Source organism: Argiope bruennichi, chromosome X2, assembly GCF_947563725.1.
Source record: "Argiope bruennichi chromosome X2, qqArgBrue1.1, whole genome shotgun sequence".
NCBI lineage: Eukaryota > Metazoa > Arthropoda > Arachnida > Araneae > Araneidae > Argiope > Argiope bruennichi.
The window spans coordinates 1,586,889-1,613,144 of NC_079163.1; the positions used below are offsets into that span (position 1 = coordinate 1,586,889).

General features: G+C 27.5%; 1 protein-coding gene across 1 annotated transcript in view; it reads left to right on the plus strand.

Annotated features, from left to right (window-relative positions):
* Positions 1–5,238: 5,238 nt before the first annotated feature.
* The window catches only part of LOC129960042 (ubinuclein-2-like), a 158,544-nt gene continuing 137,526 nt past the window's right edge, over positions 5,239–26,256 (plus strand). Inside the window, exon 1 of the mRNA XM_056073059.1 lies at positions 5,239–5,613. Coding sequence (XP_055929034.1) covers positions 5,452–5,613 — 162 coding nt within the window. The 5' untranslated portion in view covers positions 5,239–5,451. The remainder of the gene's footprint in view (positions 5,614–26,256) is intronic.

Consider the following 26,256-nt stretch of genomic DNA (forward strand, 5'->3'; position numbering starts at 1 on the left):
AGTACTTTAACAAATTTTTCTTTCAACTTTTGATAATTGATGCAGAATTAAAAACGTATAAAATATCATTGAATGTTTGTTAAAAAAAATCATTTCTAGTGATATTATGTAATTCTTGATTTTAATTTTAAAGCTTTTGATGAACCATTATTAATCGCGGGCCAGTATTTGAGAGTTAAAGAAATTGGAGGTGCGATCTTGCGGCAGAGATTTATTCGAATTAACAGCAATCATGCAGATTTCTTGAAAGAGGCCACAAATCTTGATGCGTTGGATGTATATGTGCTCGTGTTTTATGTCCAGTGTTATGTTTGTATGAGTAAAATAAACTATCTTTATATGAAAACATCCAAACATATTTAGGCAAAGCACAACACAATCATTACATCACCCTCTGATACAATCGAGGTTGACCCCTCAAACAATTTTATTAAAAAGTCCCGCAGTTTTTTTTTTTTTTTTTTTTTTAATATTATTTTCTTGAAATTCACATTCCACATCTACACAACTTACTTATCGTATGACGTTGATCACTATCTAGTAACGCAGCAAGAGCGTACATTTCTTCACTGACACCAGAACGACCTACACACGTCTGCCACATTTTGATGTTCCTCGTTGAAGGTTTTTTACTCACCTTGCCACTGTTCTGTAATGCTATAGAGGTTTTCCACAAGCCTCTTGAAGACCTTGATTGCAATCTCGTGCTATATGTTCACTGGCACGTTCAATCTTTAACCAGCTGTTGCTGTTGTTTCGAAAATGTGTAGCTGTAGTGTTTGTTCCTGAAAACACTACACAAGACAGTCAGCTAACAATCCTTTTTTTCCCATTTGCTGACATAAGGTAATTAGGTAACTAACGTGTGGTATAAGGTACATTATTTGGTTCCGTTGCAAGACGTCTCAACAGCATTGTTACCACTTTTAAAGTTCCACTCCTTGATTAAACATGCGGATCAGCCAGGAATATAACTTTTGAGTAGTTTTAAACGGATCTTAAATGATATAATCACATTGTTACTTTCTTCTTGATGTCTCTGAAGAAATCTTTTAAAACTGTTTTCAGGAAAAATTCAAATCCTGGAAAAAATACATAGATGTTTTAGATTTTCTTCTGCCTTATTTTATGCCAGATTAAATCTACAGTAAGTATGTATTATATTGCATAAGTAATACGCAACAATAATCAATACCAAAATAATAATACACTGATTTGTTACGATTATAATTAAATGAATGTTAGAATAATAACTATAAAAATTTTCAACTATAAGATTAAATGATCTACGTTCTGATTAAGGACAATGTAAAGATTACATATCTTAGTTCAAATTCCAAATATATCCAAATTCTTTAAATAACACTTTGTTATACTGTATCAATATTGTTCAATATTGAATTTCAAAATTGTTTGTCTTAAAAATGAATAACTCTACAATGAAACCAAAAATAACGAAGATCATAAGAAATGCTTTTAATTTAAACATTTACTGTAATTCTGCACAAGCTTGAATTCTTAAACACGAACTTGTCCAGGTCCGAAAAAATTGCCCTTTTATTTCCATATACACTGATCATTAATTATGCCTACAGAGCCGCATTTAATATTTTTGCTGCAATCAATCCAGCCACCGCCCATATGATCAAATGAAAACAATAAGCATAATACTTTTTAGCTATTCGAATAATATGACATGATTTCATAAATAACATACCAATATTTATGCCATTTAGTTTTGATCCAAACCTCACCTAATCCAGAATTTGATAAGGTAGTCTATGCATGATTTCCACAAGTATTCTATCTGAAAACAAAAAGAGAGAATTAAATCATGACCTCTCTTTGCAGTCTTGAATGAATAATTTATATCTATAAAAAATATTTCTTTTTTTGCTGTTCTATTAAAATTAATAACGAGGTTTTTTTTTTTTCTTTTTTTTTTTTTTCTGCCGTCATCATGAAACAAGGAAGCGGAATGGTTATTTCGAAAGATAATAAAATACACTTTTATTTACTTTTATCTTTAAGTTGAAAATTATGTTGAATTTAAGTTAGAAAGCAATCACACAAAAGTTAGGGAAGTGGTTTTTGCTTTGATTTAATTTCATGATAGTATTTTTCCATTTCTGAAATCATGTAAAAGTAGATTTGAGCGTGCAGAAGGCATGAAAATTATCCAATTGCTTTAACGTATAAAGCATTCCAAAAGCTTATAGATAGGATTTCGAAATATTGCTCATTGCCCTTACATTTAGTGTTGAAACAATCCTTTAAAATTCTACTAATGCGTTACGTTGTTAAGAACAACTCGTTAATTTGTTTATTTTCTTATAAATAGAAAATCAATCCCGATGATACAAATGCAATTTATTTTCTTTTATCTTTCAATTTCTGATTTAAAATGCAGCGACGAAAAAGTTATTTTATTTTACACACGTTTATCCTTTTTATTATGAATTGAAAACAGCGGATTGAAAAAACAATACAAACTGGAATAAAATGCATTTAAAATGCAATTTGTTCTTTTCAGATGCTAAATAATATTCATCTTTTTGGGAGAGAGGGGGAAAAAAACAGTTCGTGACTAGATCAAATATTCTACTTAAACGCAGTATAAGCCATGCTAAATTCTAGCGTTTTATTTTATCACTGAGATGAAATTTATAGACAAATAATGTTCTCACTTTAATAATAATAATAAAAAAATACATTATAATCAATTGGTATCCCATTTTTTTTTCCAGATCCTGATCCTAATAAACGTACAAAAAAAAAAAAAAAAAAAAAAAGCCCAAATCTCAAATGTTATTTTAACCATTATTTTAACATACAAAAAATTTTTGTTCAGATTTTGTATTCTGTATTCTATGATCTAAATTTAAATGAAATTGGACGAGCTGTTAGCCATTGGTTTACTAATTAATGGAAAAAACCAATTGATAAAATGTACTGGAAATCTTATAACACAATTTATTTTCTGCTCAGCCTAAATAAACTGTAATATATTATGAATGTTCTAAAAATAATGCAGTCAAGACGACATAAAAAAAAAATCTACCAGCGGACTAAAAAAAAAGTGACCTTATAAAAGGTACGTTCTTATATCAGACAATTATTTGTCATTGAATAATTATTCATAATTATTAATCAATTATAATTATTCATTATTGTTTTATGACTTCTACAGTATCGGACAACTTCAAATCAAAGCTCACATATGATTTTCAACTTAGCTGTATCTACATTTTTACAATTTAAATCACTTAAATAATAAATTCTGAATTGAATATTTACTTTCAATAGAGTTTCAATTTCATTGTGAGAAACTTTTGATTTCTACATCGTACCTTAATGAAGCAGATTCTGAGTAAGAGGAACAGGGTCATTCCCAGTAAGTAACCATTAGAAGGGCAAAGAATATTATTGCTATGCATAAACAAAATTTTATATCTATCATAACAGAAATTCTTTTCCCAATTTCTGAGATTTCAAAAATCACAGTAAAGGTAGACATAAAAAAAAAAAAAAAAAAAAAAAGTTAAACTCATTTATGGTAGTTGAAATAAAGGGGAACAAACTTCTTTAAAATAATTTTGTCCATTGAAAGAAGTTGCATTTACGATCAAGACAGTCATTGCTGAGTTTCTATTTTTTTTAATTCAACGATTTATATAATACACGCATTTATCTCCACAATTTATGGAAAGTTAAGGAACGATTCTACGGTGAATATTTTTAACAACTGATAACTTGTAATTTAATATTTCATTCTAGATATAAAATGAATCATATTTGATTTGTATTTCTTTGCATTTGCAATCGTTTACTACTTTTTTTTGTAATGAATATCCGAGATCCCATGAAATTTTTTGAAATAATATTCATTCATCAAAAAAAAAAAAAAAAAGGGGGAGTATGCTTGAAAAAAAAAATCCCCCTTATGATTGGAATGAGGGCGAAATTTAAACGAAAAAGGCAAATACTTTGACCTTGAACTCCTATCTTTGTTAGTTCCGGTTGTGAATCAGATATGCTTTCCGTTCTTTTTCATTTTGTATCTTCAGAATATATGTGCATTGTTTACGATTAATCAGACCCAAACATTGATAAGTACGTTCTTTCCACACCTGTGTTTTCTAATAAAAATAAAAGAAATTTATCTAGCATTACCTCAAATATGATGTTATTTGTTTTTGCATACAAATGTTTAGATGTTTTGACTTAGTTTGCTTATACTTTTTTTTATAATGAATATCCGAGATCCTATCAAATTTTTTGAAATGATATTCATTCGTTCTAATAAATATAAAAGAAATATTCTAATAAAAATAAAAGTTCTCTGATAAAAATAAAAGAAGTTTATCTAGCATTATCTCAAATATGTTATTTACTTTGTTTTTCCATACAAATGTTTAGATGTTTTAACTTAGTTTGCTTATACTTTCTACGCAATAGTTCATTAGACATATGGCAGCAAATGAAATATTAAAGCGATGGTAACTTGACATTTCGCTTTGAACAAAATAAACTTAGAACGAATTTACAACATTAAGGTCGCTCCAACTGACTGCATGATTTTAAACCTGCCTAATGTAAAATTTAGACATGAACACATAATATAAAATATGATATGAAACACATATTACCGTAATGTAGATGTACAATAAATAAATAAAACCTATTTTCAAACATTTAATGCTTTTGTAAAACGCATGGAGTTAAACTCAACTTATAGGTAACAAAGCAAAAACATTTTTCGTACTTTTCAACCTCAAAGATAAATGTTACTTCTCTCAATCAATTCTAGATTTTCTAGAAAGCTAAGATTGAATCCTGTTGACATTTAAAGAAAGAGGTTGAAGTGTCTCATTTAGACCAATTGATTTAAGATTTTTATTTTCCTTAACCCCTTAGGATAGCGTGGAATAATCTTTAGTCTGATTTTTATTTTCCTTAACTCCTTAGGATAGCGTGGAATAATCTTTAGTCTGATAGGATAATCACTCTGTCCTTCATCGTCACACGAGATTCTGTTTTCATAACATATTCCACTATCACAGATAACTCATTATTTTCATTCTCTAGGAACTTGTGCTATATTTCGAACAACAACAATCGAATTCAAATGCGGTTTTTCATTTCACATCGAGTTTGTAGTAAAGCAGGAAACCACTGATTTAAAATTACGCCGAAAACAGGTTATCAGATGTCGAACGATTTACTCTTTCTGAGCAGTAGAAGATGTCACTGATACATGTGCTGTTGTTTAGCAGCAGCAGAGGCGAGCCACATCCCACTGATTCTCGCGCATGCTCAATAGAGCCGGTATTGAGAGGTGAAAACAGTGAAAGATGATCTCGCAGAATCGGGTGTAAAAAGCTTGAAACTTTTCTGAAGTGTTTGGGAAATAACATCCCATGTAATCCTTCCCAGGTTTCACAAAATCTCATGGCCGAACCAAAGCGGTTACAATTAGATGCAACGAAGACATTGCAACGTGAGAAAAAAGTAAAAGAAGTCCCTCCAACGTACAGATTTGAATTGAAGCTCAACGACAAGGCTACCGAGTTTGCTGAGTTTTCATATGCGGAGCTGGTGAAAGAAGCTCGGGTAAGTCTAACTCCAGGCTATCGTGCTTTTCCTAAAACTAGTCTTCGTTGGCTCTTCTGTGAAGCCGTGGAGTAGGTTATGTTGATGTGGTGGTGTAGGGGTTTTTTCTACGCTGTTTTTTTTTGTAATAAATTAAAGATGGTGTTACATATGGGACACATAGTAAGAGAAAAAATGATTCATTAATGGAATAATATTTCTTATTTGACTGTATCGATTTTCGACGCTTAGGGTGTTTTTTCACACTTGAAAATAATGATGAAAATGTCTTCAATGACGTAGACTTATGAAATGGTCGCCATGTTTGTAAGCACGAGAGACGACACAAAAATAGTGATCGGTTAATAGTGCCAATTAATAACGATATTAATCATAGTATTAATAAAAAACTTTGTTGTCTATTGGTTTAAGATCTTGGTATTTGTTATGGTCTGGAAGACATAATAAACTGACATGTATTTTATTTTTGCTCCATATATGAATAAGCAGATGTATTTTAATTCAATTTTTGCGCGGTCGTTTTCTTTTCTACTCCATCTCTTTTGCACTAGGCTATGCCCAACTGTATTAAAAAGGGCATAAGTATATAGTATAGTATTTTATTAGTGCATATTTGAACTGAATTATGCAGGATTTAGAGTTTTTTTAAAAAAAAAGAATTACGTCGATTCGTAATATTCTTATGCAATTACATTTTATTTTATTTACATTTCCTGCTCCTATATCAAGGGACTAATATTTGACTGTAAAAGTATCTTAATTTAGAAGTTCTATGATTTGCCAAATATTTATGTATTTTTAGAAGATTTCATATTGAATTCTTGCATAGTCTTCGTTGCGAAAATAATGACATTCAGATGATTCCTATTGAGAACGTAATATTTAATTATAATTGTGTTATACATGTTAATATCCGTGGCGTGTATGCTGTCATTATGTAAGTTTTTTTTTACTGGATTTTTAAGCTTTTGAGTATTTTTCTTATCATGCAATTATTATCAATTTAAAAAACAATAAAATTAAAATATTTTTTTCACATTATCTATATTTTGCAGAAACAAAATCTTTAGATAAAAGTGAATAGGTATATTAATTTTTTAAGTTTTTGTTCAATTTCCTTAATTTTTCTTAGTGCATGTGAGTAACTGTTAACATGGATTTTATATTCTCAATTGCAGCTCTAGTAGATAACATAACAATACATCTTATTAAACATTAATTTTAATAGAGGATTCATGATTAAAATTAAATTTCATGTGGTACTTAGGCAACAAAATGGCACAATTACATTGGAATTGTTTAGTATGAATTTTTCTATTAGAAATTAAAGAAGTAAACAGGCAAATGTTATTTCTTTTTCACACAGAATTATATCAATAATTATTATGTTCAGTCTTCAAACGTTTTTAATAACTATGGACAAATATTTTTTTTCAAAATTTTTAGTTTGCTATTAGAATTTGTTTTAATGTATCTTGATCCTTAAAGCTGTTTATAGTATTAATTATTTCTAGTAGCAATAACTTTTAAGTTAAGCATAAATGATAAATTTCTTGCAAACATATTTCAAATTAATACATAAACTGTGAGATATATAGCTTGCTTTTTTTATGCTTATAAAGAGAACAATGCTGAATGTAAAATAAATGATTTGTAATAATAATGATATTTTATAATTGAAATAGAGCTTTATTTTAAAAAAAAATGTGAAATTTGTTTCTATATTGTTTTATGCTTGATTAAATTTTTTATTTCTGTAAAATAATTTCTTGCTGGCAAATGTAAAAATTTTGCTGAACAGTTGAACTTGTACATTTTATCCTGTGCTAGAAAATAAAGTGAACAGCAATGCACTATTTGAAATCTAAATTTTTAAGTTTCAATAGCTAGAAAGTGAATGATTATTCATTTTAATAGTAATAATTTACTTAACTATTATTAAATTTAATTCTTCTTTTGGACCAATTAATTGTGAATGTTTGATGGCTTTCATTTTATTAACTAGATAAGGAATACAAAATTAAATATACCTGTATTAATGTTTTGATATTATTAACACTCTTTAATGATTGTTTAATTTTAAGATAGAAAGGTTTGCAGGTTTAGATATATTTCCAGAAAAATATCAGGTTTAGAAGGCTGGAAAATGCTAATGTTCATTTGAAAAAGAAGGAAGGAAAGAAAGAAAGGGGAAAAAAAAAAAAAAAAAAAAGCATCTTAAATAAAATTCATACTTTATAAAACTTTTTCCTCATTATTTACTTAAAGTTCTAAATTAAATTGAGCATATGGAAAACAATATTAACTCAAACTTACAAAAGAGAAAATTTAATTTGTATAACATCTTAAGTGTATAGTTTAAAATTTTTATTTACTCCAGAAATATTTTAAAATCTTATTTAGAGTTCATTGGAAGTTTACATGAAGTTTTTAGAAAAGAGCCTTGGCTCTGAAATTATGATATACTAACTATTATTCAGCATCGTGATATTCTTATAAATTTTCTAATTAGTGAAAGGTGACTATTTTTGTTTACAGGACATAACTAGAATAAATTGTTTTGAATGAAGATTTAAATTTGTTACCTGAAGTAAATATTGTTGACTTTCAAGCAAAAGCCCAAAGTTAACCAAAAACCTGTAAGATTATAAGATTGTCTGTTGGAGTTTCCAGTTTAAGAAACTTTAAACCAATTATAGGAGTTAGTTAGAATTCTAAAATTTTTAATTTTCAAAATTAACTTTAAACTGACTGTATCTCTAAACTTTAATTTTCAAATTAGGGATTCTTACTAGAATATAGCATTTAAAATCTTTCAAATAATGGATTTTTAAAGTGACTCAATTTGTTTTTTTTTGTAAAAATTATTAAAAAAGGGCATAGTTAAGTTTTGAAATGTTTTTAAATTTTTTAAAGTTGATACCTATTTTTACAGTTGTATTACGCTACGCACTATTGTATTAAATACTCAGCCAAAATTGCATATTTTATGTTCGGGAGGAGTGAAGAACTTTTGTAAAAATTTTCTTTACTTTGATTTTGATAAGTGTAGAATTTATATGGAAATAAATGAAAAAACAAATTTCTTTAATTTGTTAATTTTATAATATTGTTTATACAATCAAAGTATACATATAAATTTATATGCAGAGATTTGTTAATTATAAATATATTAATTTTTATCCAAGATACTTTTTTTTTTGCATTGAAGATTATTGGTTATAGAGTAGTTTTTCTTCTAATGGTACATTTAATTTAATATTATGTATAAAAGTTGAATTCTAGTACCTTTGAGACAAGAATTTGCGGTATGAAATCATTAATTTCTTGACAAAAAAAAAAGTTTTTTTCAAATGAATTGTATTATAACTTTTGTTAGATTAGTATTATACAGTTTAAAAACTTCTTTGTTATAAGGTTTAATTGAATATTTTGCCCTTTGCATCGGTTATAAATTAATCACATCTATGTCCTTCTGCTTGAACCACATTTTTTATACATGATAAGCATTTAATTTTTACTTGATTGTTGTAAAACATAATGAAAGAGATGTAGGGTCAGGTGGGGTAAAGTGGTCATAAAAACAGATATTTTTAACTTTCACAGAATATAAGCATAAGAATTTATGAAATATATCTTAATATTTTGGATGTTATTTTACATTACATTATTCAAGAGCACATTCACAGGATTTCCGGACTATCTGTTGGAAATAAATTTATTTTATAACATTTTTTAAAAAGCATAGTTTTATGACCACTTTACCCCAGGGGATGGGGTAAAGTGGTCATACCATAAAAAATGACAATTTAAAAAGAAACAAATGAAGTAATGGTCACATTTTATTAATGACAAGTACTATACAATGTAAATTTAATGCCTGCAATTCTCCTTGTTGTAATATTATTATTTTGTTCCATTAAATTGCAAATTTATAATGTCCTTTACTATTGAAGCTTGACTCCTCCAAGACTGATCACCTCTGATTTTTCAATTTCATCTGTATCATCTGATTCTGGGATTGTATAATAATTTCCAATTTTAGACTTTTTTAGGTACTTAATAGAAAGCAATTCTCCATTTTCAGCAATTACTTGGCCAATAAATTCCTTAACGTATTTCTTTCCTTTGTATTTTACCAATACCCAAGATCCTAATATGATTCGAGACATCTGGTGGTGATTATTCATAAGTTGATTCAAAGGCGGTTTACTGCCTTGAACTTTCTTCTTTTTGGCTTCTCGTTCTTCATGTTCTTTTTGTAGATGCAATGCAACCGTTTCTTCTGTCAATACTTCCCCAGTTTTGGCCTGAACACGTTTCTTTTTTTTGCTTAGAATTTTATTTAGCTCTTTCATTTACAGTTGAGATGGGTGGAGATAATGTTGTTAATATAGCTTGTTTTAGTTCTTTTATTAGAGATGCAATTGTTGGGTTATGTACATTCGATATATCCGCCTGTTTCAAATCTGAGTTGCAAGTAGATGTTGATGGCTCATAATCTTGATTTTGATTTATTTTTTGATCAGATGAGCGTATCGGATTTGATATTTTGGTTAGAACAATGCGCTTTTCTACTTCTTGGATTTTATTGGATATATAATCCACTACCAAGAAAACCTTTGATGGCATTCTGTTCATACACTCAAGTAGTTGCTTCAATAAAAATGGAAAAACACTTTTTGAGACACTTTGCAATCGGGTTTCTCTGAATCATTTCTTCAAAATTGCTTTCCAGGCTTTTTTTAATGGTGAAAAGACACCAACGTCTAGAGGTTGTAAGGCATGGCTGGTATGAGGGGGCAAGCACAATATTATAATATTGTCTATGTCTGTTTTCACTGGGCCATAGGTCATGTGGCTTCCATGGCCATCATAAATCAGAACAGGTTTCTGTAAGTTTTCTGTATATTTTATAAAATGATCCATCCAAGATTCAAATACCAAATCTTGCATCCAGCCAGATTCTGTACAAGCATATAAGGCTCCTGGAGGACCACCCTTAGTCCATGACTCATATAAATGAGCTCCCTTATAAATGGTAAAAGGAGGCATATAATTGCCACTAGCTGATATCCCAAAAAGCACGCTGAACATCGTCTTTCCTTGTGATGCTGATTTCATGTAAGTAGTACAAGAAGATTTTTGAACAAATACTGGGCTGTTCGGCTATCTGTACCTAGTCCAGCTTCATCAACATTAAAAATTCTGTCGGGACATTGCTGAAGACCATTTGTTTCAATAAGATGAATATAGGCATCAAAAAAAGTAGTTACGGTTTTGTTTGTTAAATTAAGCCGCTCTAGCTGTAGTAAGTAATTCTGGTTTCCGTTTTGTTAATTCTTTTGCCCAGCGTTTTTCAAAATTTCTTAGGTAATCTGATCCTGGAGGTTTTCTCCCAAAAGGACTTTCTCTACTATTTGGAGAGTTAAAGTACGTAAAAATTAGGTTTGAAACATCTGAACGATCAAATGGATATCCACATTGTGCAAGAAATTTTAAACTTTCAACTGTGCAAAATTCTTCATCGTGTGTTAGCCCTGGTTCCCTTCCTGGACCTTTGTGTTTTGGCTTGTTTATAACCCATCTTCTTAAAGTTTGATAGGGAATTTCAAAATCCTGAGCTGCAGTGTATATAGATTTTCCTTTTTCTACAGCAAGCACCGCTAATTGTAAACTTGCATCAGAGTAGATTTCTGGATTCTTCCTTACATATGTTCTAGGCATGTTGAAGCTGTAAAGAATAAGAAAAATGTTATGTTTTAAAAAATTCATAAAATTTCAATCAAATTATAATACTATTCTAAACCTGGTAATAGTTAAGCTTGTTTTTTTTAAAAAATTTTGATTAATTAATTATGCTTTAATAATAATTAATTATTATAATTAATAACTATTAAAAACTAGCTAAGCATAATTAGCATTTAGACCAATGTTTAATAGGTATTTAGCAACTAGGCATGACTAATTTTAATGAACCATCTCTAACTTAAGCCTATGACCACTTTACCCCATGCAACTAAAATTATTATTAAATTATATCTATAATAAATGAAACTTAACTTATGAATGAAAATATGCTCTTGAGATGCGAGTAAATCCTTCTGCACTGCCAACTTATTAATATTTGTATCAAACAAAATGAAGCTAAAAAGTTAATTCAAGTCAAAAGAACAAGCTGTAAAAAACACACATGGAGAATGAATGACAACTGCCAGAAGCATGTTGCCACAAGTAAAATTTTTAGTGAAAAACTTTGTTTTTTATTTTTTCAACCAAAATTAAAAAAAAAATTATAATTATTTAAGAGTTTAAACCTTTTTTTATGAATCATGACCACTTTACCCCACCTGACCCTAGTTATTTTTTATAATACCTAAGTACTGTGTTTTTAGTAATCTTTTCAAGCTTCATAGCTCCAAAAAATTTAGGAAATTAAATGCTAATATATTATGTGAAATTTTTTTTTAAGCTTCTGCCTTTCTATGATTTTTTAAAAAGCGTGGAATGTACCTGCACCTTTAAAAAAAAATGTAACTACATACAATAGCTTTAAATGTAGTTACCTTTTTAATATACTATCAAAATTTAATTATTTCTCTTTAAGTATAAGAATTACTAATCTCATTAAAATGCAGTTTATGAATAAAAATTGTTACAGTTTCATCTAGATGTTCTTAAACTGGAACATTTTTATGTAATAAATTTGAAATAAACTAAATAAAATGTTTTAAAAACTTATTTAATAAATTCCTCAGACTTTTACATAATGACTAAATTATTATTGAAGAGAAGTCACCTCCTACTGAATACTGGCTTTATACATGTCTTTACCTTTAAATATTTTCAACCTCCATCTTATAAGTCATTTGTGACTATATATGTATACTCCACATCTTTCTAAACAACTAAAACGAATTCAACTAAATTTGGCATACTTTTTACTTAAGAAGAGGGAAGAATATAGTTAATTTTTCAAAGTAAAAAAAAAAAAAAAAAAAAAAAAGAATAATAATAAAAAAATATTTTATTAATTAGAAATTAACCAAAATTTTGCCTTTTTTTATACAATAACTTTGAAGTAAATTATCATAAAATTTTTTAAACTATTTTAAAATTCAAAATTTTACCTTTTTAACAATCTAATTTCATTTCTGTGTAACTTTTTTTGTTGTTATTAGTTATTTTTTTAATTTAATGTTGATGATTTTGAAATCAAGATATATATCTTTTGCTAAGAAACATTGACTTTAGAACTACTCTATTTTTAAAATTTTCTTTTATTTTAATGCATAGCTTTTGACAATGTTTTTATTGGTTTTAAAGTAGTGATTTGTCATTGCCTAAAACAAGTAAATTCAGAAGACAAGATAAGTAAAGCTTTTGAGAGCAAATTAAACAATTTTGGTTGTTAAAGAAGAATGCACAAAAAATGCCGTTGCCAACCCGTAGTAGCAGAATCATAAAAGGAAAATTTTAAAAGCAAACAAATAACAATTTGTATCATGAATTAACTATTTGAGGATTTTCCACATTTTTTACTACTGAAAAAACAAATATTTAAAAAAAAAATTAATTTTTCTTATATTTCAGCATTTGTGAACAAAATTTATACTACTAATATAATAAATCTAAACTGTTGATGAAATTTAAAAATAGCTTTGGTATATTATTACACTTCATAAAAAATAGTTTTTACATTAGAAATATTTTATATGAAATGCTTTTAATCCTGAGCAATGTGAGTATATAAACTAGTTGTTTATTTTAGGGAATTCCTCCAAGCCTGTAGTACATGTTGTATTCTATACTTTCTTAATGACAGAGTAATAAACAGACATTAAGAAATCAAGGGGAGAGGAATTCCAGAAAACAAGTTAATAGATTGATGTTTGATATACCTTCTGTATGCATTGATATTTTATGATTACTTTGCATTGCACGGAAGACTGAGGTAACTTTAGAAAATGAAAATAAATGATTCAATTACATCTGAAACTGATTTTTTAAAAAATCAGTGAGGAAAGGGAAAATAGAATCTGAAAAATGTATAAACCTAGTGATTCAGTTTTAGATGAATTGCCAGGTGTTATGGTTACCAAGATTATAGTTTTTGAACTTTAATAAGATTTTCCTGACAAAGATAACTTGAAGTATATTGGTATTGGTGGTGGGTCAATTTCTTCTGCAGAGCATCGAATAAGATCTTTTTACATAGTCTTATGCTTCATAAGAAATGGCAGTGGCGGTATCCACGCAGGCAGTGGCGGTATCCACACAGGCAGTGAAGGTGGTCGCCTAATGCCTCCAGATCTATACAGGCATTAAATTTTATTTGGACATATATTATAGTACTAAGCTGATGGCAAATTTAATTGTTCAGGCTCCTCTTCAGTCTGATTCATAGAAATTTCTTCTTTTATTTTTCCTTTAAAGAGAAAAAAGTGTTAATTCACTAATAAAAGTGTTAGGTAAGAAAGTAAAGTGTTAAGTAAAATTCTCACGCAATAAAAACACTGTAAATCCTTTTCTAAACTGCAAATCCTTTTCAACACTGAGACTGTAAATCCTTTTCAACACTGAGACTGTAAATCCTTTTCAACACTGAGACTGTAAATCCTTTTCAACACTGAGACTGTAAATCCTTTTCAACACTGAGACTGTAAATCCTTTTCAACACTGAGACTGTAAATCCTTTTCAACACTGAGACTGCAAATCCTTTTCAACACTGAGACTGCAAATCCTTTTCAACACTGAGACTGCAAATCCTTTTCTAAAACTTTCCTTAACTTTTCCTTATTTCTTGCCTTTCTGTTTATGCGCTATAACATGCTCACCAGGGTTTAGATAAATAATCTTGATATAAAAATTGAACTATGCCCTTGAAATTATGAAAAATAAAAATTGCTGTAGAACCCATTGACTGTTGCTTTAAATTATATATTAAAATACAAGATTCCTTGGTGCAGAAGCAATAAAAAAAATGACATAATATAAAAATTGTGTTGATAAAAGAGATATTCACTGTACTAATCAGAAATAAAAGCTATAGATGCATTAGGAATTGTCTTTCAATCGTATAACGATATCGTAAGATAAGCCTGAAGACAGTTAAAAGTAAAATAAGTTTATTCATGCTACTTTCTTGTCATGAGTTTACCCAAGGAATCGCCTCAAAATATTTCAGCACCTGCACCTCATATTATCAAAATCTGCCACTGAGAAATGGAAGCTTATACAAAGCCCTAACTAAAATTTTTTTTTTTTTTTTTTTTTTTTTAAAAATTTACTGTTGAATTTTTGATTTGGCAGAGGAATTCAGTACTGAAAATAGTACCTTATGTAATATAGGAAATATAAATAATAAACTTCTCGGATGACCTCAGACTAGAATAACTTGTCAACCATATGTTCTTGTGAGGAATACCCAAAATCAGAAAATCAGTGCTTAGGAATTGTTCCTATGCCATAGCTACTAGAATATTAAGATTTAATAAACATTTAAAAAGATGGTTTTTGAAAATTTATCATTTTATATCGTTATAAACTGTTTACATATTCCTCACATTTAAATGTGGGGGAAAAAATGTTGAACCAAAGTACAAAATAAGCTGAATTTATACAATTGGGAGACAAATTTTGTATATTTTAATTAGCTTTTTATACTTACAGATTCCATATCTAATTGCATGTAAACTGAAGTCCATTAAAATTTCTATTTGAAAGCATAATTCTGTGAAAGAGTGATTGAATTTTATTAATATTTAGTAACCAAGTTTGTTAAAGTTAATTTTTTATTGAAATCATCTCCATATTTGTGAGTGCACATCAATACAGGAAATCTGTCTAAGCAATGAGGGCTGCTCAATCACAAGAAAACACTCCTATTGAAAATGTTTCTCGAGAGAGATGAATGATTTATGTATAAAACATGTTTTATTTATATTCTAGGCCAAAATATATGTATTTAATCAGTCTTCCATTCAATCAAATTCATTCTGAAAGGAAATGTTTAAAAGAAAATTGCAAGTGGAAAAGTTTTAGCTAGAGAGGAAGAGGGAGATTTGTCAAGCATCAGAAAAGATTGAGCTAGATAATCCATTGCATCTATTCCTACTGTTTTTATTTCAATTTATCATAAAAATTAAGTGGTTTTAGTCATTTAAATTGAGTTGTTAATCTTGTAAAATAAACCCTGTCTTTTATTTTTTACTTTCATTTGTGTTTCGTGCATTTCTGATTTTCATGGTTATATACTATAATGAAATGTAATTTACAAATACTTTGTCATATATTTCTCTTGGATTACTGACTTCTAGTATAGAATTATTTTGAAGGGAGAGAAAAAATTCTGCTCTTAATGAATGAACCATCATTGCACTTATTAAAGAATAGCAAGTTTTATATAAAATATCTCAATAAGTGCAGACGTTTTAATCTGTATTATTAAATGTGAGAATGTTTGTACATCTTGTCTTTGCTACATTGTAATCAAATAGTTCTTTTGCTAACTAACAACAAGATTAGTTAGCTTGGAAAATAATTGCTTAAAACAAGATTTCTGAAATAAGAAAAATTGTATTAGAGATAAGTTGAATATCATTGGGAATAAGTAATTTTCTCTCTATAATTTCTTTTTGTATGATGTAAACTTTATATCCTTTTTTTCTTTATTTCTTTCTCCCTAGTCCATATTAATTTGGAATAAACATTTTAAAAACTGAGGAAAATTACTTTTTTGTTGAAATGTATACATCAAATGCTAGACTTTTATATTTTTAAATTGTTCAAATAATGAAAAAAATTAAAGGTGTTATTTTAATATATAAATATTGTCAAACAGTTTGCTTGAATATTCGGTACTGGATAATCATAAATTTGCTGAAATAAAGTGAAGAACGGGTTGAAGAGTTAAAAATAATTTTTAATTAACTGTAATTAGAGCTTTGACTTTCGATTTATAAAATAATTTTATTTCTTGTTGAAATTTTCATTTTTTCTCAGCCAAACCTTAACAATTCTATAATTAATAGACACTCAATACTACTTTTCGAAAAAATTTTAAAAACATAAGATGTGCAAATTACATAATAAAAATAAAATAGAGCAACATTTTATAATATTTTAAGACACTGCAAAAGCTGAGTTGAGAGAAACAATATCTGATATGAAGATCTTTCTTGAATCAAATTAATTCTTCTCTTGTATTATAAAGATTTGTTGCAATTTGAAATTATATAACTTCTGTGCCAAACATTAAATGTTCTTAATTTATTGTTAAATCTATGAGAATTAAAAAACTATATTAATTTTTTAATTAACAAATAGGGGCATATTTCCAACTAGGCAGATACTCAGCAGCAACTGCTTGCAGGTCTTAAAAATTATAAGCTTAGATTGTATATAAATTTGTTAAAAAAATCAAAATTAATAAATTATAAGAGATTAAAGTAAATTTGACACTTCATGAAGTGTAATTAGTTAAACTATATTTTTTATTACTTAATGTAATGTTTATAAACAACAAGCATCTACTAAATATTATGCACAGATTTAGATAATGTATAATCGTGAATCATAACTGAACAAGAACATATTTACAAAGCTAATAAAATAATAAAAAAAATTAACCTAATGCAAATCATTAACACATTGAATTATGTTGAAATCTGAAACTAATTGGAGAAGTTTAATAAAAGAAGGGCTTCATCAGAAACAAATTTAGATGCTTTGCAGCCCTTGGCAGTGCACTTAATCAGACTTGTGTTTTAATAAGATGGTCAATTTAGTTACCATCAATTATTTAGTTATAGTCAGTTTTTTACCATATTTTTATCATGTTATGATTTATTTTGAATTAACATTTATTTTATTAAATTTGTTAATATTTATTGAATGTGCCTCTGTCTTTATCCATGTTTATACACAATATTATTGATGCTGATTTTTGGTTTTTATAAGAGAATTTTACAGGGATCTGATCAATTATACTTAATAAAATGTTAATAATATCCTAATATTTTATCATTCACAGAATGTATACATATTTTTTAAAAATTTACTTGGCAGCTAGTGAAGTAAAATTTTTAAATAAACCTGCTTATAGCCTTCTCAGCCTTGTGAACTTTAGGCAGATCGAAGTTTGCCACATGATCTCATAATATGTGTTGTTAAGAATTGAAAAATCCCTTAATCTTCTGTATACAAATGCTTATTCATATGCATTAGTACTATTTTGTTTGCAATAAACATGCTGATAAAACAATTTTCAACTGCTCAAACCATAGATTTAGTGTCTTTTGTGGTGTTGGGAATAATGTTAAATCCGATCATTTTGCTTGATTGTAGATGTAAAATTTTACTAATGTTTCAAACGAGTTATAATATTGATGAATTGCTTGCAACATAAATGCAATTTGTTATGATCAAACAAAAGTCCTTATGTTGTGTTTTAGATTCCGGAGGCACAACCTACATAAGAGTAATTTTTATTTTTGAAATTAGGGGATAGCCTTTAAACTTCATCCTAGAGGGAAAACTCATTCCTCCATGCAGTCAGTTATTTTGATTGTTTAATTTCAGGTTATTTAAAATGAGCTTTTGAAGAAGATAAAACATACTTTTTGATATATAACAAAACTCATGCATCTTAGGAATATTTTAGGCACAGAAGTTTATATAAATATGGATGATTTGCTTTTGAGCTGAAAATGAAAAATAGGAAAAGTTAGTTTAGCCATTTGGAGTGTTATATATTATTCCACTTATTAACAAGGAAATGGGATTTTAAAAAATGAAAATGAATTTTATCCTCCTTTCAAGTAATATGTAGATTTACAATCTTCATTTACTGCATCTGGAGTAACTGTTTTTAGTTTTCTTCATTTAACATCAATCTGTCCATCACCTTAGAATGACTGAATAAGACAAAGGCATAAAATAATCATCCATGGGATGAAATGTGGATATGGATTAGGTAATGGAGAAGGGTGTAAAAGCTTTATTTTATTTAGTATAGCAGCCCTTAAGCAAAGATAAAAATTTTGCTGATAGAGTATCTTTTTCAGCCAGGGAAAAAACAGTTTCTTATAAGTGTAATTTTTAAAAAGGTAACGTTTTTCATGTAGAAAAAAAAAAAAAAAAAAAAAAGGGTAAGCTTTTATAGGAAATATTTGTAGTTCTAAAATGGGATATAATGTTTACAAGGCCCTAAGAATAATTTTGGTATAAGTTGTTAAGGTTGATTGTATGATAAATATTAAAGCAATTAAAAGTAATACAACTGTATCATACATTGAAAAAATTATAAATTTCAATGCTTATCTTTTCTAGTTGAATCAAATTTAGTAGAAAAGATATTGATATAACAGCAATCTGAAAAATAGAATTTGTTTAACATAGATTGGAAACAATATCATACATCTGTGAATTAAATTAAAATTGTTTCTTGTGAGATTTGTACTATTTGTTAATAACAGTTTAGAGATTAAAGTAGGCTGGATATGTAATCAGATTAGGTAGTAATAGAACAATTTTTCCCAAGTTTTTTTTTTTTTTTGATTAAACAGTTACCTACAATAGAGATTGGTCCAAGCTTGTATGGAGTGAATGTATCATGGGATGGAACTCTGGAAGGCCAATGTAAAATTATAATGAAATTTATTACAACATATGTTGGGAATGCTGAGCTTGGATATGCAATTTCTTATCAGCTTCATTTGCTTTTTCTTTATTTTCCATGTTTTTAAGTTTCATTTTTATCAGTTACTTCAGCAGATACTAGAGACAGTTTTTAACCTAAATTTGATTAATAAATCGAGTAGCAGAACAGACCACATTGTGCAATTTGAATGCCTACTTGATGAGTTTCCATGAGTGAGAAGAATTTTTAATTAAAAAAGGAAAATATCTGAACTGATAAGTCTGCTGCTGTTCAATTTATTATATATTTTTAAAATTAATGTGACTTAGGTTCTTTATAATGTTGTACTGTTTTTCTCCTATTTGCTTTTGTTAAGTTTCAAAGTTAATTTTTTCTAAACTACACATTAGGACACTGTTTACAACATTTTATTTATAAATATTTGTTGTAAGAAAGTGCCGATTAAAATGTGAGGTTTTGATGTTATGCAAGAGTAAAGCCTAATTTGTCAGTAATTTATTTTAAAATTCTGAAATCCTCTACAATATTCTTTTGTCTTGCAGTATTAGAAGTAATCTGAAGGGAAAGGTTGTAAAATTAATTCTTTGTTTTTTTTTCAGGTATAAAATTTTTTCAGGATGAGCTTCTGATAATGATTTGCCTTACTTAGTTTGATTACTTTAAACCAAATTGTCATGTCTAAATATTTCTTTTTGTTGTATTTAAATTTAATGCAAAATGCTCAATTTAAAATTTATTAATTTTTAATTTTTCTTATAAATTATTGATATTTAGTTTGTCTGTTTGATATTTTGTGAGAGAAATACTTTTATTCTTAGGGATACTCTTAGGGATACTTATAATAAAAGAGTATCCTTAGGGATTCTTAGGATACTCTTTTATTATAAGGAATGAGGTGCTTTCTTACTAAGCAATGATTATATATCTTTTTCTGATGATGGTAACAAGCAATTTACACCCAGTAGGGATTGCCATTTTTTAAGGATTATAAAGAAAAATAAGCATTAAAAAAAAAAACTGAAGCTATATGATTGAAATAAAGTATGATGGATGTTTCAATTTTTGAACCATTTTTAGAAATTTTGGTTTTTTATAGAATTTTTTTTATATCAAATTAACTTTTGTATGTGAAGTGAAATATTAAAATAAAATATGTATAACTTTTGCTACAAAAAAGCAGCTGCTGCATTCATAAAAGGAATATAATATATTTATTTTTTAAATTCACCGATTCTGCATGCAATTAAAACTCAAAAACTTGAAATCTAACAACAAAACATTTTGCAGGCTTATTGTTAACTTCTGTTCTTCAAATCTCTTTCATAAATAGAGCAAGATTTTTACTAAGCATTCAGTTAAATGTTTTAGTATAAGGAATATGGCCTTTAAACTAAACGTGAGAGAGAAGAATTCAGCTTAAGTGAGATGAAAATTACTGTAAAAAATGAATAATTTTGTTCTGTTTACAAATTACATAAATATTTGTATTTTTTAAAAATACATTTATATTACTGTTTCTTTCTTTCTTTCTTTTTTTTTTTTTAAATCTTGTGAGCCCTAAGCTTAACTATTTAGTAATTGGTTTTAGTAAAAAAAATTATAAAAAATCTGCAATATGCAGTTTTGTGTATTTAAATTTTTATACATTAAATTTTCTATATGATTTTTTCGAGGATCTTCAAATTTGATAAATAACATTTGTCTGTATATATTTTGACACATAATCAAAATCTTGCCCAAATACATAAGAAGGCAAGTATAAAGTTTATTTAACAAGTTTTAAATGCTGAAAGAGAACAGTGCACAATTTTCAGGTATTTAAATTTACAATCATTATGTGGTTAACGATGTTAACCAAAATTTTCCTCTTCATTAAGACGGAAATTTAAATTTTATCTGTATAAAAAAATAATGCATAACAGACTTGCTTCGCTTATTATTTAAGAATTGGATTGACTCTTTCTATTGTTAACATTTCATCCTATTCCATTAAGAAAAGATCAGAAGGGTAAAAATTATAAAAAAATGTTCAAAATTTAAACTAATCCCATGATTATCCCACAACTAATCTCCAAATGATTTAATTATTCCATTTTCTTCAAAATTTAAATATCCGAAAATTACACATTCTTCTCTTTCAGCATTTGAAATTTGTTAAATAAGCTTTATTTCTTCCTTCTTCCTATTTATTTGGGCAAGATTTTGATTTTGTATTTAAATATATACAGACAAAAATTATTTATCAAATTCGAAGATCCCTTGAAAAAATATCATTATATTGAAAAATTGGTGTATAAAAATCTAAATATACAAAAATGCATATTGTAAATTTTGCATATTTTTTTTTTTTTTTACTGAAACCAATTATTAAATAGTTTAGTTTAGGGGTCACAAGATAAAAAAAAAATTAAACAGTGAAATAAATGTATTTTTTAAAAGTACAAATATTTATGTAATTTGTAAATTTGCTAATAATATAGTAAAAAATATGATAGTATAGAATAAACAGAGCAAAATTATTCATTTTTTATTATAATTTTCATCTCAATTTTTAAATACTTTATTAAGCGGAATTTCTCACTCTTAAGGACAATATTCACTTAAATAAGGCATTTGAAGCTGAACTTTTAGAAAAAATCTCACTTCGAGTTAGGAAAGATATGGATAACTGAATCGAACAATAACATATAACTAGCCTGCAAAAGAATAATATGGAACTGGTTTACTCCTTTTATTATTTAAGAACTAGATTGACTCTTTACATAATTAAAATTTCAGTGTATTCTATTAAAAAAAGATCAAAAGGGAAAAGAATTATTAAAAATGTTCAGAATTTAAATTAATCCCCTCAAAGCACAGTCTGTAAAGGGATGATGTGGTCATTTTGTTCTCATTTCTTCATGACTGTTTCAATTCTGTATCTCTTCAAATTCATATACAGAAGATAAAAATTGTAAGTTGGTAAACAGTGCTGTCTTCAAACCTTAATTTCCAAATTATCTCCATTAAACAAAATAATCAGTATAAATCTGTGAAAGATAATTCTATGTCACATCTATAAACTCGTTTATAGAGAATATTAAAATGATGTATTGACACATTATGAATTATAGTGGCAAATATGTTATGTGTTTAATTGGTTCACTATCTGAGTTTCTTATGTATCTAGCAGAATATCATTGTTATCTTAAAGAATGTCATCATAAAAAATAATTTAAGTTGTTTAACTACTAGTATACTGTAAAAAGAAAGAAAATTCCTCACTTATTCATGAGAATATTTTCTCTAAGTATAATGATTTTATTAAGACTGGTCAGTGAGATCAGGGCTTATATAGTCACTGAAAATCTGATTGCAAGCCTAATTCTTCATGATTATAAATATTAATCATAGTTGGAACATTTCAACTAAATTTATTCTAATACATTAATGTCCACTTTCTCTTTTTTAATAAATGCATATTTTGTGCATGTGTTTTTATATACGTATGCAGAGGGGTGGGAAATTATTTTTTAGCTGATAAAACATCCCAGATGTAAAGTTTTAAACTACTGTGGCCTGTGTAAAAAGAGAAAGAAAGGACGTTTCTTTTTCAAAATTTATGTCCTAGATGATAATGGATAGCATTTGTCCAGACTGAGTTCTACTTTTAACTATTCAAGAAGCAAAACTATCCATAATGTTTAGTTCTAAAGCATGTAACTTGTATTTATTCATACTTCTCTCAAATTTCTCGGGGGTAAAAAAAAAAAAAAAATCTGTAGATTGTAAAGATTTTGTTACATGTGAAAAAATTCTGTTTGAAATATAATTTCCCAGTAAAAGTTTTTACATGAAAAGGAATTAAAAAAATTAATGAAATTAGTGAATGAATTATTTGAAAAAAGATATTTAAGTGAATATTTATTTCTGTTTGATGGAAAACCGAATTAAAGAAACATCAAATTTAAAGCATATGGACTAGTGAAACTTTGAAAGCTTCCTAGTATGAAGATTTTGATAGAGAAACAGAAAAGTCATTCTAACTTTATCAATCTCTTTAAAGTCTTTCCTTGGACCTAAATAATCTCACAAGAGTTCTTGTGGAGCTTTTGTCCTTGTTGCATTGATTAGCAATCAAACTATCAATCATCACATCAGCAAAAACTACTTTGGTGTTCTAAGTTGGGCATAGGATTCAAACAATCATTTAAATGATTAAATTATAAATAGATAAGTTAAAGGGGGAAAAATAAAATCTTAATAATTGACTAATACGTCTGTTATACATGCCTGTAAACAAAGGTAAAATTTCTGCTAGAATGTCATCTGTATTACAAATAAGGAAAATATTAAGTTTTAAAGCAGGGTGAAAATTTCAAAATTCTGAAATAATCAACTAAATACAAAAATATAAGAAGTTTTATGAAATAAGCAAGAGCATTTTGAAATTAAATTGGAAGAGTATATTTAAGCATGTCATATTGCAGTTTTTAACACTTTGACTAAAAAATTATTAATTATCATTGTGTATTCTCAACTCATATTCTTCTACACTGGTTCATTATGAATGCAATATTGCAGTGAACCTAAATTTTTGCTTCACTTAGACTTATTAGGAAAAGTAATAAATTGTCACATTGAGATAGACAAAACAATTTTTAAATCTTAATTGCTAGATATAATAATTGAATGTTTTTATTTCTGTAATGCATATATACATACATACATACTTACAGAGATGTATATAAACATGTATTCTGTCATACTGAATATGTTCAGTTGACATAGATGAAAGGGAAAAGAAACAGAATTACTGCACATATAAATGGTAAATTTATGTCTTTAAGTAGTTATGCATAGTATAACTTCAAAAATGTAGCCTCTTAATTTTTATAGTGTAGTTTAGTTTTCTTAAACATTTTTTTTTTAATGTTGCTATCATTATTTTTTTTGTTTATAAAATCTGATTAATTTTTTGTTGCAGAATGAAGAAGTAGAAGGTGAAATACTAATATTTTGCTGCCATGCATTATCATTTTGCAGCTTTAATGGTTTTTAGTTTAGTTACTCATTTCTAGTTGCTGTATGTAATAATTAAACTAATGAAGTTTAATTCTGCATGAATTTTTTTTTTTTTTTTTTTTGTGTGTGTGTGTGTGTTGAAACTAGTGTATTTGGCTTTTAATCAAATTATATGGACACTTTACTGGATAACAACTCAGTAAGCAAATAAAAGAAAAGTTTAAAATCGAAAGGAATTTAATCTAGTAAAAAGAGGCGAGGGGATCATTTTTAAAATTTTAGAAGAAAATTTATCTATTGAATATTTATATATTCTGTGTTTAATGAATATCAGAGTAACATATGAAAATAATATATTTACTTTACAAAATATATTTTTATAGATAAAATTCTAATACATAGTAATATATATAAAATAATGCTTAAACAAATTTCATATATAGATAACCATCATATAGTATTAACTTTTTATGTTTGCCCCCCCCCCCCCAATTTCTTATCAAAGTAAGATTAAATTTTCTTATATTTCACCCCTTGTCTAATTTGTGAATTAGAAAGATTTAAATAGTTCATTAAAAATGGTATGGAGAAAATATCGCAAAAACGAACAGCAAGAACAAAACATGAGCTCATTAATGAATTTGAACTAACATATTAGTAGTAAATGATAGTTAATGTTAACAGTAAGATATAATGAAATCTATGGAATTGCAACTTTCGATGTTCATTTATTAAATGTAGGCATTCAATAAATCTACTAAATATAGTATATTTTTACAACTTTTAAATAGTCGTCGTTTGAAGCGAGAGACTATTTTGAAGTATCATACCTTGTCCGATTAACTTTACCATCTCCGTTGATTAACAAAAGAATTTATTGCCGAACATACTTGCTTCACTTTATTGCGGTTAAACAGATATATTGATTTAAATAAAACTTTTTTGGATCCTTTACTTGTTACACCCATGTTATGACATTCATCTCTTCTTAGTTTTGCATTCGTTCCATTAACTTTGAAGTTTTTTGTACCATTTCGTATATTTCAGTTAATATTTCGCAGAATGTTGACAGTAAAGTAAGACCCTTTTCTAATTATGAAGGAGTTGTTTTTGCGAGTTGATTATTCTTCTGGTAGTTCAACAAGTCAATATGATGAACATCTGTAGTATGATATATTTTAATAAACTTTTTTTACAGGTGGCGCTCTCATTCCAGTTTATGATTGTGTTTTTTTAACTTGTTGATAATATGAATAATAGCTGGCGTAATCAGACCATTAACTAAGGGAGTTCATCTTCAACTCGTATACATTGGGCATTTCGACTGAATCATACGTTTTACTCCGCTGTGTGTGTAGGGAGGAGGTGACGGATTTGGCAGATCTTATTTATTACCGGAAAAACTTCGTATATATCTAACTGTATGAACTGTGCGCATTTTCGGCGATGGGAAGTTTTTAGGGGTTAGTGGGATGCCTACAACTTTTGAACTAGGGATTTTTCTCAGTAAAGATGTAATGATAATTTCTTTCGAATCTCTAGTGCTTCAGAAAAATGTAGTTACATTTAATTACTTATTTTAAAAATAATTTACAGTCTATCCCATTGGCGCAACTTAGTTCTTGCACATTAAAGCATCATCAAATCATTCTTAATCAAACTTTTTTTTCTTTTCAACAGTTTTTGAATAGCATGTTAAATCTTTCATCTAAAGTAGGAAATGCAAATAGGGAGAATTTTCTTAGTTGCATTGCTAAAATCTTTTAAAGCAATTCGAAAATTCTTGAAATGGAATGACTAAATCCTACTTTGTTTCAATAATTAGAACTTTTACATAATTTAAAATTCAGGTTTTGTAGGTTTTAAAGCAAAAGCAACAAGAAAACATATCATTCATTCACTTGCAAGTAACAGTGTAAGTTTTCTTTGTTCCAAGTCGGCTTGAAACAAAGAAAATTTACTTTTTATTACTTGT